This window comes from Anomalospiza imberbis, chromosome 6 (genome assembly GCF_031753505.1).
Source record: "Anomalospiza imberbis isolate Cuckoo-Finch-1a 21T00152 chromosome 6, ASM3175350v1, whole genome shotgun sequence".
Classification (NCBI taxonomy): Eukaryota; Metazoa; Chordata; class Aves; order Passeriformes; family Viduidae; genus Anomalospiza; species Anomalospiza imberbis.
The window spans coordinates 24324494-24341648 of NC_089686.1; the positions used below are offsets into that span (position 1 = coordinate 24324494).

The 17155-nt window shown below is 35.4% G+C and overlaps 1 protein-coding gene across 6 annotated transcripts in view; it reads right to left on the bottom strand.

Moving 5' to 3' along the window:
• MIPOL1 (mirror-image polydactyly 1) overlaps positions 1-17155 on the bottom strand; it is a 192184-nt gene that overhangs the window by 103547 nt on the left and 71482 nt on the right. For all 6 annotated transcript variants that reach the window (XM_068192885.1, XM_068192884.1, XM_068192883.1 and 3 more), the window contains 3 exons: positions 15115-15244; positions 11269-11302; positions 10839-11009 (listed from right to left, as the gene is read on the bottom strand). In XM_068192885.1, coding sequence (XP_068048986.1) covers positions 10839-11009; positions 11269-11302; positions 15115-15244 — 335 coding nt within the window. The remainder of the gene's footprint in view (positions 1-10838; positions 11010-11268; positions 11303-15114; positions 15245-17155) is intronic.

The following is a 17155-nucleotide window of genomic DNA, read 5'->3' on the forward strand; positions in this document are numbered from 1 at the left end:
TAGAAATTATGTATTTCTCAGCTTTGGTAACACAGATGTATGATTTTGGTACATGAATAAGACTTTGCAAATATTAAATAGCAGTTAAATCTGAAGAGTCTATCTTTGTAACAAAATTTAGCTTTAGCTTCATAAAGGTGTTTTACAGAGATCGGTGTAACTAGATATCCAAATAGATGCACCTTCTCAAGCGGGCTGATCCTGCAGCTTTGAATAACAGTCACCAAAAAGCTTTCAGATATATTATTGAAAAGAAGAAATGCTTAAACCTATAATCAGCTGCCTTTGACCTGTGCAATTACACTGCTCTCATCTCAGCAATTCCATTCTTCATGTATAGGGGATAGGACACCCTGAGGGGAGAAAAAATTAGGAAAACACAAAGACAGAAGAATGTTACAAGAATATCTGAAAGCAAAGCGATAGACCTGCCTGCCAAAACAAACAAAACAGGTGAAATGCATGACTACTGCTGAGAAGAGTCTAGATACCATAGGAGACACCATACATGACATAAGGAGAACATGTAAGGAGAGACACAGCTGTTGGCTGGCCCTGCAGTAGAAGGCCAGCTGATGGAATGATTTAGCATAAGGTATTAACAATAATTTTGGTATTTCTTCTAGAAGGCTGGCACTGGATGCTCTCCTTTTCACAGTGAGTCTTTCAAGACTTGTTTTTCAGACTAAGATTCAGTTGAAGTCCTAACAATTTGATTGTGAACAGAAGCCCAAGCAGTGAGGCCGAAAGAATGCTTGTAGACTAAGAAAGAAAAGATTAAGATATTTGTCTTAAAGATGAAGGAATTAAACTCACAGAGAGGCCTAGTGTTCACTCCCATACTGAATACAAGACAGCAGATCACTTTCAGGAAAAAATTAGTGAAAACCATTGTTTCCTAACATTGCTGGGATCTGTAACACCACCTCTGAAATACGAAATTCCTCATCATGATTATAACAAGACTTGAAAGAAATCTTAACTATTGGTGAAAAGTCATCTCAAGAGACAATGAGGAGCAAAGTGTTCATTGCCATTCTTTTGACAGAGTGCTTTACACTGTTTTTTGGGGTTTCTCTAATCTTTGATAATACTTCTGCAGATAGCAGAGAAAGATGTTACAGCTAATTAATTAATAAATAAACAAAAGCCTAACTGAAAGATGACCAATAACTGATGTACAAGTTTGGTTACATATACATATACATATGTACATATATACATATACATATGTATATTTACATATTTATAGCTAGTAATTAATAAATAATAGGTACTGCTAAAATTGCTCTCTCTCAAAAGATAGTTATCAATTCTGTTATTAACAATATAACATGCAGACTCATACACATTACTGCATCAGTATTTTAGACCAATTAAATACTGTGTAGTTAGACACTTGCATTCTGTATTTCTAATAACAACTCCAGAACTGCAAAAAGTTGTCACACTTGTATGATTTAATACTTCATCTGCAATAATTTTTCTTTTCTTCTAGCTACAAGTATACGTTTTACATAGTCACAGCTTCTTAAGGGCCTTTAAGTATTTTTATGTATTTGAACTGTGTCATTTAAAGAAGCATTTTAAATACAAAAGTAAACTATAAACCAAAATGATATTTTGTGTTTAATATTTAACTATAAAGCAAAAACATGAATGTAAAGAATGATAACAAAGCATTAACATCAGAAAGCACTAAAAAGTTCCCTTACAAGAGCGTCTTACAATCACATGCAGACTACATGCAATAGGAAAGCCTGTCCTTCATTTGCAATAGAGGGTAATAGAAGCTAAATTTTTCTTGTTCTCAAGCAACTCAGCTTGAAAAATAATTAACAGTGAATAAACAGAACATGGAAAAGAGGCTAAATCCTAGATACTCACAATCTGAAGCACGAAATAGTAAAGCCATACAACAAACAAATGTAGGCATACTTGGTGAACCAGACAAAGATAAGTTAATGCTACTGTGAAATCTCTCTTTCATAAAGAGAATATTGATAGATTTTCTTGTTCCTTTTTTTTTTGTCAGAATCACTACACACTTTAAACCAGAATATGTAAAATAATTTCATCAAGCCAAAGGTCTGGGAAAATTGATTAACAGCTTCACAAACAAACAAACAAAAAAGTCATGATATTCAGACCAAACCAAGAGAGAAAACTGGCATTTTGATAATTGTTAAAAATAGTTAAAAATTTAAAAATAGTTAAAAATTGTTAAAAATTTAGAAAAAAATTGAACTAGCAAAAACATTTTTAAGTACTAAATTTCTTTTTATTCTGATATTGTATCATGGTATTGCAGGTGTACCTTGTAGTACATTCTGTCTGTTTGTCCTGATAAAGAACAAAAGAAAAGAAAGAAATAGAACTAACAAATACATTTTTAAGTCCCAATTTCAGTCACAATAATTTACAATTCTGTTGAAAATGAATAATCAGCTTGTCATCATCACAGTAATTTTTCCTTATATCCTCTGTTACTGCTAGACCTTAGCTGCCTTATCTCCTCCCTTTACAGCTTAGCACATATGCTGAATCATAAGGATGACTGTGGAGGGTATTGCAATGCTGGAAGAGAGGTCAATATTTCACCTCAGGAACTCTGGAAATAAAAATAAATTAAGTCAACAAAAAGTAGCTCTATTCATTCATCTTAACTCCATGTCCTACAACACTCGTAGTCAATTACTGATGTTGTAGAAGTGGCACAATCAGCAATACAGTCTGCCTGCTATTCTTTGAATATATCTCCACTGCACAATTAAATCCAAACTTTTCATTCTGTGTATCACTTTATTTTCAATTAATGCTACTAGTTTGAAACCTATTTCTCCTTGATGGAACCAAGTTCATTTACATCTTGATGACAGGACAAAAATTGGCACCAGAAAAGTCTGCATATAAAGTAGTCTAATAATTTTCAAAGGAAAAAGTCTGAATACAAACATACTAGAATACTTTCTCCAAGAACATTGATAGCTTTTACTTCCCTATTTATTTTAATAAATCTCATTTTCTTTCTTAAAATTATCTCATTTTATTCTTAATTTCACATAATACACAATTTACACTCAGCATTTTCTCTACTTATACTTTCTTCTGCACCATGGAGTGCTATTGGAGAAAACAAACTGAATTCTTTTCTTGATTTAAGCAAACTCAAAGGTGCCTCAAACCAGGAATTCACCTAGTGCATTCTGACATAAATGGTATTCAGTCCACAGGACTTAATTACAGCTAATCTGACAAAAAAAACCCAGACAAACAAAACACCCCAAACCAAAACCAAACCAAACCAAACCAAACCAAATGAAATGTTCCACTCCCCATTCTGGAAAGGGGTTAAGATGTGGATGTAAGATGCTGAGAACTACTTAATACTCCAGATCCACCACTTGCTAATTCACGCTACTTGCTAATACAGGAATAACAAAACACAAATCTGCAACTTATGAACACTAAAGAAGGGTCAAGGTAGGAGAAGCAAGTGAATGTGTAGGCCAGGCATATTAGCCTTTTTAGACTCCAGATTAATAATAAAAATGAAACACAAAAAAATTTTTATCAGAAGAATTCTTACGTAAACTCATTTGCGTATCCAAAATAACAAAGTAATTTTGCATAAAGTTTCCTTAGAAAGTTGGCTGAGGAAACCAGCTTTTCATACAAAGCACACAGTTTTGGGTGGTTTTTTTTTTCAATTTTTGAGAAAATCCAACCTCTTCTCTAACAAGTAACCAAAGCAAAATCAGATTCAACACTCAGTACCTAACTTGAAACTGTGAAGTGCTAAGTATAATGGAAAACTTACTTACGGTACCTCTACGAGAGTTTTGGTACCTACTGACCTTATTGCATGCACAGTGATACTCTTCAGAGGGAAAACTGTTTGAATTCTGCTTTTATCACATTGGAAGTTTCCTCTACAGGTTGCTGCTGCTGAAACAGGTGATCAATAAGCATACAATACATTTTTCCTCTCTTTCATCCTAGGGTTTTGACATTAAATATTTAAATTAATTCCAGAAATTGGCTTAAAAGTCTAAGCTGTATGAATATAAAGCTTAGCCCATGATAGATGAGTCAAATAGCAATTAATGGAACAAGCTGGCATGCAAATTTACTGTCATTTTCAAAGAGGTGAGGAGTTTCTAGATACTGAAGAGGGGATGAATGTTCAACTAGAAATTCATTAAAGTTTACAATTAAAGATATCAAGCTTGATCATGCCCTCAAATACTATGCAGACATGTATTTTCTGAATTCTGCACAACACACTGTTTGCAGAGGAACAACAGGTGATTTAACAATGCAAACAATGATGTGTCTCCTGCCATCATTCAGTCAAAACCTTATGGCAGCAAAAAGAAGAAATGCAGTATCAATTAAAATTTTGCTTCTAAAGCTCAAAAAAGAAAAAACGTAATCCCTCTCTTCAAGGAAACACTTCATTAACATTTACATATTTACTCACACTTAGCATTCATGGACTAAATACAAAAGTTCAGTATAACAGCTCCTTAGGGTAATTTCCTTCAGATTCTCCTCTCCCTCCACTAATGACCTACCATCTGACCTGCACTTCAAGCTGCAAGTATTAACTCAAAAAAGCAAGACCTCATGCAACCAAAGATTCACTGACGTCTAAACTAAGGAATAAATTGCAAAAGACTTGCTTTCACTAATGAAATTCCAACTCCAGTGAAACCAAAGAGTTTCATGCTCTATTAACAGATATCTGCCTACAGAGAAATCACAACCTCTGCTACGTCAGCATGAGAGACAAACTGACACTACAAACACAGATTTGTACTGTCCCTAAACCATCTCCTACTATCCTGTTTGAACATCTCACCACTCCTCAGATTTCTTAATGCTTTGAAAACTGTGAATTACATACCCTGATCAAATTAAACAGAGCACTATGGCAAAAGATTAAACAGGTGTTATTTTTGGGGGTGGCATTCTACACAAATCAGAAAACCCACGTAAGAAACCAAGTTTGGCCAGTTTCTTCTCTAGTTAAGTCTCCAGTGGACTAATGTTCTTACTTCAGAGGCAAAAAATACTTAATGATCTTAATGTAGCCAAATATTTAACGACATTTTCTCCTGGAAAATATTCATGCTAAAGCCAGCACAAATATATCCAAAGTAGAGAGTCAGAGCACACCTAATCATCTTTGAATGTAAAGAATTATTATATATTTTCAAACTGGGTTTGTTTTTAGAAAAACTAAGTAGCCAAGCAGCGAAGAAACTGCCCTTTTCTGAGATGCAAAAGATTCCTGATGCTCTTCAGCATCATTCACAATACTTTTACTCCACATGTCCCAGATACAGCAATCACTGGCTTGGTTTGGCGCTTGTGGAGATTCATTTGGTTTATTCTGAGAAGAAGCAAAGAAAACATGGATTTAACAGTGTTCAGTATAACATGGACTTCCTAAAACATGAATTTAGTCAAACTTTCAATGGATTATCTTTATTTAGGTACAGAGGAAATGAAATGTGACATTTTAAAGCACTGTTGCAGTGAAATGCAATCAGATTAATATTGCTAATCACAACCACTGCTCATATAATTTGGCTTTTTGTGATCTCCCTTCAGGATCCCTTTTACTCAGCATTACCTCCAAAGAAGAGACATCTGTGAGCTTTACCTGAGGCCACTGATGTGAATCCCAATCAAACTGACAACTATTTAATCAACCCCTCTTTCTTTACTCCCTGCAGTCACTGCGCAATTGTTAATGTTAAATCTCAAATTATTTTTCTTTTTTAATCTACTCTATATCTTACTCCATATCCCCTTTGCTTTGTCTCAGGACTTGGACTAAATTCACAGGGCAAAAAAAAGGTATCTTGCAGACAGGTGTCCTCTCTCTGTTCAACCATCCTGCTGGCAAGGAATTTCCCCATGCCCATTCATCGGCTACCTCTCAGAGAAAAGGATGCAAATTCCTTTGCTCTTGCCTTCCCAAAGGAAACCAGTCTTTAGTGAACAAGCATGGTTTCTGGATCCTCAAAGTACAATAAACATTACCTTTACTTTCACTTCCTCCTGAAATAAGTTCATGACCAAAATCATCAGAACCCAATAGTAGCTGCCCAGTTCATAAACAACTGTGAATTCAGCATCCTGACTTCTTCTTTTCCCATTCCCAAATATCACTGGCAAAGGGAAAAGTAGGGTAAATACCTTGAGAGACTAGGTAGGAGGATACTGTCAGATATGCTCCTGCCAGCCAAGAACTTGATTAGCATTCTTAATCAAGAAGTGCAAAGGGTACCAAAACACAGAGTATAAAAATAGACTTCTAATTAAAAGTACAAAATATAACATCCCACACTGTGGTTTGGTTTGCAAAGGGATCACCTCTGTCCCAAGAGACATGAGGCATTGTAACTTGTCACCTGAGCATTCCCCAATTAAGGGTCCAAGATCTATAAATTTTCTTTTTCAATTATATTTCTTGTTTTTACATTTCATATAGCTTTTGGGTTTAGCACATCAGTAAGACCTGTTCATTCCTGTGCTAAGAATGCCTTAATGCTCTGTAAATCACAGGCAACACTACTTTCCTTTACACTACTTGGTGTAAAAGGAAAAAAATTGCTTTAGCAGAACAAAAACAAAAAAATAAAAGTTTTTTTTTTAAAAAAGAAGCTGACTCACGGTAAGTACAGACATTTATCAGTTATTAGTCATTAGTCGAAACTAATAATGATGGGAAGTCAAGCATAGTGCATCTTGTCATTGTTTTCAATGATGATAAAGTGCTGTCCGCTGCCAAACAGCGCCTCAAAATGGAGAAGGATTCTTTAACTTGCTTCAGATGAGCAACTGGGTGCCTGCCAGTTTTTTACATGAACAGTCATAAGCATGTTCCTGCACAGCAGGATGTGGTCAAACTATTCAAAGCTGTAAAACCAGGTTTGCTTGCCAGTTATGCTATTGCTTCAAGATCAGTGTACTAGAGATGATACTTTGCCAGCCATGAAACCACTCCTATTCCTTAACAGCAAATTATATATATCTTTAATATTTAAAACTCTATATAGAACTGACTGTTACCAATTAAAAAACTCCCACATTTACAGAATTAATTAGGACTGGAAACATATCAAACACACAATCTCCTAATCTCTCAATGAGCTTTAAAAAATCACTTCCTTCAAGCTGTACCAGTCAAAAGGTCTCCTTTCTTGTCTAAACCAGAAGAAAAGTAATTGTAATGACTTACTCAAGTCTTCAGCTGCCAACCCTGTAATGATATTAACATTCCTGTCCACAAGGTGTGATGTGGCTAATAGGTGGCTGAGACATTGTACTGCATTGCCTCCTGCTGGAAATCACTTCTTTAGAGTATTTTATGAGGATCACACAATGTGACTATGCCATATGGAATCTCTACTAAGTGTCTGTCACTAACTGGATTACTCAAGCAAGAGAGATTTCTCAAGAAAGGTAAAAACTGTATTATGATCAACTGGACAAATAATTTTTTTCCTTGAATGGGTTAAGACAAAACTGAACGTTACAGACATGAAAATGATGTTTTATTTCTTTCAGAGGATCAGTCATAAAACACACTGAAGATCCTCAGTATCACACAATATCTGTTCACTAACAAACATATCTTAGCAAATACAACCAAACTGTTGAGTTTGTTTTTTTAAGGGGGTTGATACAGGAGAAGATGGATGTCAATGTTTAGCCATGCTTTAGTTGTTTGTTTATTATTCACTTGGAAATACATACTAAAAGTGGTATCAAATATTTGAGTTTATACCATGTCATTTGTTTTCACACATACAAAAAGTAGTTTGCATATTTGCTCAGCAATCTAGTGAAAGATCTGAGATTACATACACTTGCACAGCTCAATACAGTGATAGAAGTGCCTCAATCTGCTTCCTAATAAGAAGCAATGCTCACCCTGGAAATCTCAAAAAATACACAGAGGTTCTTGGATGTTACAGCTAGAAAAAACATTTTTACGGCCTTTCCAAGACATGGACAGTGCTCTTCATTTTTTGAAGAAGAAAAGAATTATTCAAATAAAATCCAAACAGAAGAATCACAACTAGCTAACCATTGAGTATGCTGCAACTGCAGTCCAATTAAATGCAGCTCAGTAGTATAGCTACCAAAAAAAGCATGATGAAACTGAATTTAAAAGACTAGCTGGAAGTAATTCGTATTCCTCATTTGAAATCAAAGCAATGTGTTTGAGCTGTGAAGGTTTTTACATTATTGTTTCTTACTCAGAAAAATCAGAAATCCTGTGAGTTAATCCCCAAAAGCTAGACATTACTTACATTCACTGTGCTCAATTGCCAAATGCCAGGCTATTGTGAAGAAAATCACAGTGAAAAGTAATAGATGCAGCTTCACTAAACACAGTCAGTCCAAACTCTTGTTATTTTGTAGGTAGTTCTCTATCATTTGGAACCAGATATAGTGGTCACTCAAATGAAGTTGAGTGCTGCCTCCAGCACCACTCAACAGCAACCAGGAACAAAGCAACACCATGTGTCATGAAACATTCAACCTACATTGCCCAGTGACCCCTGAACTTTACAAATGCATTTTCCAGAGGACAGCCACAGCATGCAAATGGTTTACTCTGTTTTTGCTTCTTCTCAACCTGCTCTCAGTTTCCCCCTTCATATTTGATGTCACTTCTACAAAAAGAAAAATATTTTAACTTGTATTCTTATGAATGCCTGAGGCAACCCCAGACCTAACTTCCAATAATTTGCATTTGCTATGCTAAGCATATACATCCCCTGAATTATATCTAGTCCCTTTGTGGTCTAATGTAGAATCCCTCTGCTATTGTTCTTGCTGTTAGCACTGTAATAACTACTGCTATTGCAATGTTAACAAAAGACTACTAATAATTCAAGTATGGTACCAATTCCCAAGGAATCATCAAGTGAGAAACCCAGGTTGAAAAGGTAGTTTCAATTCCAAGGACCTATTTTCTAGATTCAACAGTAACAGCTGTAAAAGCATCACACATTTGAACACACATGATGAATAGTTTTATTAATAACAATTAATTTAAAGCAATGGTGGTATAAATGGCTAGTGATATCATAGTACTACAGCTTAATATCAAATATTTACATCTTAATTTTGTGATGATTTATTGCTCTATTAATTTATTTTTTCAGCTGCAGTATCTGGCTAACATTACCTGTGCGTTTTGCTGATATGCCTAAAGATTGCCAGTGGCGACAGTTGAGCCATTATCTTTATTACTTTTCAAGCTGATTAATTGGAAAATATTAGTCCTTAAACAAGCAGCTTAAAATTAATTGAATTAAAATGTGAATTAAAATGCCCAACAATTAAATTATTCTGACATTCACAGAAGTTTTATGGTCCAAGTATGCCTGAAAGTCCACTTCAACAAAGAATCAAAAACTGAAATAATGAAAACAAAAATATCAAGAGACCCTTCTCTTTTGCTGAAAGCTTTCCTGTTACAAGATGCTCATTTTTCGAATGCCCTGTGCAAGAAGAAAGAACATAAACTTTTGGAAGGGCTGTTGGATGCTTCCCAGTAGCTGTGCTGGGAAACATCCCAGCAATATTTTTATAAAAGGAAAAAACAGACTGAGAAAGTAAAATGCCACCAATAATACATTAAGATTCTTTGCAATACATACTTGACAGACACACAAAATATTTTAAGCACTTGGCAGATGGGGCTTTCAAGGTTAAAGTAGGAGAGAATACAAAAAATGACTGAAAAAAGAGTGAGAATTGCAGTGTTTGTAGAGGGGGCACTTTTATTAGAGGACTTCTCAATAGAACATAAATTCAATTAACATTATTGATATCATTAAAGATCACGAACCTGACTTTAAATCTAGTAGAAATTAGTTACAATTAGTGGGCCAACTTTAGTTGCTTACATTAAAAATCGAAATTTTCAGTATTGGAAGAGTCAGATGAAATTTGCTGCCTGGCATAAGGAGCTTCATGCAGTCTAAGATCTTTTCTCAGGAGATATATTCCCTACTTGGACTGTTCCTCCCTACAACTTATTCCTATTGAGTTAAAATTATGTTTAAAAATGGTGGGTAAAAAATGTCAACTCAAACCAAAGAGATGACAGAAAAACTCTTCCATGAGATGAGAAGAGCAAGCAAACTCTCTTTAGGTGAAGATAATGAAGACAATTACTGTTCTCTCAAAATAGGAAATTGCAGGCAATGAGTAATCTGAGCAGAAAAAAGAACCCAGATTCTTTCAAGTCACATAGTAGATGGGTAAGACTTTGAGAGTCAGGGACCACATGCTGATTTTTATCTCCTGAATGTAAAGCAACAAAGAGAGGAACTGCTTGCATTGTTGCATGTGGTACTGTTACCTTCCTTTAATGTATATTTTTGCTACTCATAACCCTTTATAAATCCTTCTGTCTCAGTTACCTCTCATCCAATGCATTTCACCAATAAAGCATACTGCAAAACTAAGCCCTTAATAGCTTTTTAGATTGGTCAACTTACTGAAAACAATTTTGTTTTAAAAAGAAGACAGATAGTAATGAAGTACAAAAAATACAAACATAACTTTTCTCAGAAAACACAGTGATGCCATTTTAATGGCCACTACTCCCATGAAGAAAAAGTTGATTAGTAATCAGACGTTTACTACAAGGGCTCTCCTTTGAGATTTTCAAGAGAGAAAAGTCAACAAAATAATTTTCTTCCCCAAAAGTAAACCAGTCCCTGCCCCCCTCCAAGAAAAAAAGAAAGAAGAAAAAAAGAAATTTTCTACTGAGTGATTATATACTTGTAGAAACTTACTTGAGATAAAGCAGCATCCCGTTGTTCTATTACTGCATTCATTTCCTCAGCTATTATTTTCTTTTTACGTTCTTTGGTCCTGTGTATTCGGTTCAGAATTATAGCTCCATTCTTCAGTATATCTATCCCTGTGTCTGCATTGTTTATTCTGTTCAGTAATTCCTGTAATGTCTACCAACAGCATTATATGTTAGTCAGACATGAAGTTTTAATATATTTTATTTAATATAGGGTTTTAATTAATAGGCACATGTGAATTGTAAATTGACTGAGTGAAGTTATTGAATTTTCATATTGCAGCAAAGATGTACATTATTAGTGTGTCAATTCTTCTTTTTCCCACATCTTAGTTCTTGAAACCCACTCAATTGAACTTAAGCCTCTAAGATATAAGACTGACATCAAGAAATCTCCTCAGAGAATGGCTTACCATGTCATTTTCTTCAGGGTTAATATTTTCTAGCCTAGAAAAAAGGGACACAGAAAGCCTGATCAGTAGCATTTCCTTAGTGCAGCAAAATGAGTTCGCTTTTTAAATCTTTAGAACCTCAAGTAATTTCATTCTACTAGTCTTTAGAGTCAACCATGACACTGAACATATTAAAGTGCCACCTGCTCGACTCCATCTTTCAATAATGCTCCATATCTTCAGCACTGACTTCAGACTGTTAAGTTATTAATGTTTACTGCTATATATGACTACAAGGATCAATTGTTCATATGTGCTTAGATGAAAAAAGTTCCCCAGTGATAGAAATGACTGATGCTTTTATTTTATTTATTTCTGGGCTTACAACTTTTACATGCTGGGTTTTTTTTGGGTTTTTTTTTTTTGTTTTGTTTTAACTGCACCCCAAATGAAACAGAGCATGACTTTTGTTGATAGGGTTTTTTTTCATTTTTATGTAATTCTTTTTCCAACTCTTTCTTCCAAAATGAGGGAAAAACCCCAAACCAGTTGAAGTAACTTTAAAAATATTTTGATTTTATATCTTGCATAAAACAGGGAGCTAAGCCAATTCTCTGCAAGGCCCTTATTTAATTCTGGAACAAACCTGCCTGCACTTTCCTCCCTTTCTATTTCAACAGGACATATATTGACCTGTCAAACACAAAGATGATACGAGGAATTTAGTCATACAGCACTGAATACCAGCTGTGTAAAAGTAGTAAGTGATAGCACAAAAATCTAATAAATGGGATCATACACATTTTGTTTTACCTAAGGTTAGTTAAATGGACAGAGATCTCTCTTCTGCAAAAATGAGCATATTAAAGTTACCTTACCACTCCACTGCTACTTACTTAATGGTGACTTCTACTAAAATTAGCCTATGATATTTTAAGACAGATATAATACTATTAAACATCTTCTACACAGCAACACTTCAGCAGTGCTGTGACAGGTATTGCTCCAAAGCCATGATTTTAGCTAAAACACATTATAGAACACTTGACAGCACCCTACCACATTTCCCATTAGTTTTTGCAGATAACAGTATATAAGGCATAGTAAATCAACCAGTATAGATATTTTTAAATTAAAAAGAAATATTTCAGGATATACTATCAGTGTATAACAGCTGTTATATTTATATGGCATTCACAAGCAGTAACTACTCCAACATATTCAGTCAGCACCAGAACCAAACAAAATAAAGTAAAAGCTAACCTTTGCTGGGTTTGACTTGCATTCCTAAGGTAACACAAATAATAAAATAACAAACATAACAGTATCAATTATTATATTATTATAATAAATTCTCAGAGCTGGATCCTTGGTTTAGGTCCTGGTTTAAGATCCTGTTTAAGATCCTGCTTTAGGTTTTTACATTGTTCTGAGTACCACTTCATGCGGGACTTAAAAATGGATCTCCAGCTAGTTTGTATTCACAATGAAAAGAACAGTATTTGTCAAAGTAAATTGGCAGGACTGACCCAGCTTCTCCAGAGGACTTCTACACTGCTAAAAGTGTGGGGTCAACAAAATCACCCAGCCAACCAACAGGCTGGGTAAGCAAGATACCTTAGGGAGAAATGGGAGTAGAAAAAAGAACATGAACTTCTGCCATAAGCATACCTTCAGCGTATTACTGCTACAAGAGATCTGCCTGAAGGTATACAAACACCTCCTTAGGTGACAATATTTTTTAAAAAGTAGCATCCAGAGCTGTGTATTTGCCCTGTTAAGTCTCCCTGTGCTGTGCATAGACAATGAATAAAAACTTCATGATTTTAAATAGCAGTAACCAAGGATTCCTCCTCCCCCAGTTCTAAACACATTCTGATAACATTACCCCTAGGGTCAACAGGGCTGAAAGAATTTTGGTTGTTACAGTTAAATAATGACAATAGAACTGCTCCAGTTGCTAATTTAAAGAAAGCATTAAAGCATTTGATAAAGGTTGCAGGCTGTTCAGTATTGCACTCTTGTATAGTTCTCTGATTGGATTAAGTCCAAAGCAGATGGAAAGAGTGACCTGTGCTCTAAAACTCAGTAAGTGTGGCACAAGTAGCCAAAGTTCTTTATAAAAACCCCAAACCTCTATGTGCTCCACATCTGAGACAGGGAACTTGACCTTTTGAACAACCACCATAAGGAAGGAAGAAACTATCAAGGGTGGTAGTTAGAAAAGAAAGCTGATGTTCTCCACAGGGAAATCTAAACCAGTTCTGAGACGGTGAATGGCATCAGGGTATCAGACCTCTCTACAAAGCATGGGAAAGAACACCCAAGTGGATGACAGCTACAATTGCTGTTCTCTAAATGATAGCAATAAAATGTAATAGCTTGGCTTCAAACTAACAGTCAAGGGAGTTACTGGCTCTCCTGGGAACAAGTACTACTTTGGCATTACCAGTATTTCCAGCACCTTCTGCAATGACATGCTTTTGAGGAAGGTACTATGCATGTTCTTTGAGAAATGGAGTATCTTCTCTTTTCTCATACTTTTGCTTAGAACTAAGTCAGTTTTCAAGTACATGAGTGAAGCAGACAGAAGAGCTTGAAGGGAAAACAAGTGAAGGTGTTCTGAGGGATTAATGTGTGTCAAGAACTGCCACCCATGTGTCTATGGATTCCACTGCAGAAAAAGCAGTAATATGCCAGAAACCCACATCATTGACCAAGTTTGTTGACCAGAATAATTAATTTTCTGCATTACTTGAGTCCTTTAAGATCAAAGATCTTGAGTTTATGGTAACTATTTATATACAGTATCATGTGATGTTTGAAGCCATACAAAACTTTCTTTACTCTTGGAACATACAAGATTACTCTATTAAATTGTAAATTCTACATAGTAATGGTAGACAAACTATGTGCAGAATATTGAAATTAATTTAGATAATATTCTCTGGTCCAAACTATGAAAAATACCCAAAAGAAGATGACTTGGTTTTCTGCTCAAAAGAGGACTGTTCTTAGTAGAATCAATTAATTAAAACATAATTGCCTGTCATTTAGTCAACTAACAACTGCATCTATTCAGTCTCCTGCCATGAAAATCTTGTTTCTTTGTATTTCTCCTGGTAGAAAAGTAAGAGAAATTTCTCAGCCACTCTAGTCTTTGTGGGACTACCCTTTTGGGGACTAACAAAGATGATCACCAAAATCATCACAAATCAGATGGACAAGGATTGCACAACTGTAGCTTCAAAGCTGCCTATATCCCAAGCGAGAAAGAAACCACTCTTGATAATTTTCTCCTGACTTAGTTGTGTTTAACATAAGATTGACTATTTCTGTTGTGTTAAGATGCCATGCATAAAAATCTATGTACTATTAATTGTAACATTATTACCTTACAAACTGCTCCTGCACTAAAGATAGGGAAAAAAACCCATATATTTTTACTGTGTCACCCATATAATTAGTAGAAATTTTGCTGAAGGAAATGTCTAGTGGGCTTAAAGGCTTGATTGATTTCCTATATGTTGTAACTTTTGACTGACATTCTGGTACTCTGTGTCAAAAGATCCCTATAAAATGTCACATTCATCTTATTTCTCCCTCAATAAATCAATACTGAAGATTTTGATTATATTTTTAATTTTTGTGATCAAGATTATTCACCTTCTCTCAGTCTCCAGAGAAAAATATGGTTTTATAAAACAGCTAACAAATTAACCAATAACGTGGTAAGACTAGCCCTAGTCTATTTTATTGCACGGATAATAATGTGCTAAGTTTTCCTATAACTACTGTTGAGCAGCTTATGACTGTCACAGACTGACACAACAGCCTTTTTACATGGTGCAGGAAATGTATACTTACTCTTTGAGAGACTCTTCTAAACGCTGGACTCGCAGAAATGCTTCATCTCTCTCTTCATTGGCTAACCTAAGCCTTGCCATGACAGCCTCATCACGTTCCCGTTGAGCAGAATAAACTTCTTCCACCAGAGCTGCAAAAGTGTGTTCAACAAACAAGTTTGACAGGGAAAAGCACTATTAGATGCACTTACGTTGGCCTTTGCCAGCCCCTCCTAAAATCTCCAATGACCTTGGATTATTCTGCATAAGGTCTATATTACCTCTTAGACACAACACTAAATTGCTCTTAATTGTTACAGTCAATACTTTAAGGTATTAAATAAAGCTATGTGTTTTCAATTCACCCCTATAAAATTTAATAGGGAAAGAAAGTGATTTGCTGAGCATTCTGAATACTTGCTTAATGGAAAAGTAATTCTTAAAGCTCAGAATCATATAAGACACTAGCAAGTTCCTTCTAGGACACAGAGTTAAAAGTAATCATACATTAGAACTACTACCATCAGGCTGCTTCCTATCAGGGTGGCATAGTGATATTAAAAATTCTAATATTTTTATAGTCTGTCTCTGGTATCACAAGAGTGGCACAGCTGGCATCTCTCCTTCTCTGCCAAGCCTTTACTTTATTGTGTAATATACTGTTATATTATCTGCTACAGCATACATGGACCTTGGAGCATTAGGTACCAATAAACTAAGATTTACTGTCTATCCTTAGGAGCAAACTAACACCTTCAAGTCATTCCTCATCCTGAGCTTACATTTTTTCCCTGTCTCTCCCCTGTCAATATGTCTAACACCATTTCTGGCACACTGCCAGAATCCTTACCTCGACCCTGCCTCCACTAAAATCTTTATTCATACTTTCATCATTTCCCTCTGCAATACTGCAAATCTCTCCTCACAGTCATCATAAAACCATGCATTCAAAATGTCTAGGGACTTTCAGGATGTTGTAAGACTGCTGTCACTCCAAGACTATATTCTCTCTCACTGGAACCTCAAAAAACTCAGTTGAGATCTGAAGGTTCCTGAATTCTCCATCCTCCTTGTCCCTTCTAGTCTGTCAAACTGGGGTGTAGCCATAGTCTCCCTAACACCATACTATAGTGTTTTTCAAATTTTTATATTTATTTCTCAAGAACTTTTTCTATTAAGGCATTAATGCTGGGCTTCCTTAATCCCTTCAGAACTATCTGCTCCACTCTCAACCACTGCTTAAGTCATTACGATCTCAAAGAAAGGCTTCTTCCCTCTTTACTTCCTCCCTTTTACTAAAAGCCTAGAGCTTTTGTCCCTCCATTCTTACCTAAAATGACATTAACTTTTTTGCCTTTACTTGTTATTTTACTTTTACTTCACCTCTGTACATTATTGCACAAAAAACTCTATAGTGCGACATATAATGAAACATTACATTGTTCTTCACAGAATGAAACAACAGAAACACAGCAGCACATTCTTGTAGCAGCTATATTGCTGGCACAAGACACATTTTATCAGTGCCAAGAAAAAAGGAAACTTCTTGTCCTCAAGCTGGGGAGAAGACTGCCACTGAGGAGTAAGGAAGCATTTTTTGCAGGCCTAGCAAAAGGTTGCAGGCTAACAGCGCATTACACAAAATCAGACAGGGAAAGGCGAAATGTCACTTGTGTATTGTAAATGTAGGTGAACTCGGTGGGAAGAAATGATGATGTCTGGCTCCAGTTCAGAAAGTTGAATGATTTCTTTATTATAACTACACTATAATACATTAATATACTTTTTAAAGGAGATACTAAAGCTACATACTTTTTAAACTACTATATCTAACTTACAACTAGTGACCCTCTTGAGAGAGTCTAAACACAGGTGGATTTGAATGGCCATCAGGCTCAAACAACCCTCACCAGAATCCAATCTAGCAATCACCCCAGGTAAACAATTCTCCAAACACATTCCACATGAGAAAAACAAGGAGCAGATATAGAAATTGTTTTCTCTTTCTTCTCTCTGCACTCCTCTATGAAAAAATCCTGAGAGAGTGAAGAATGTGCCTACCA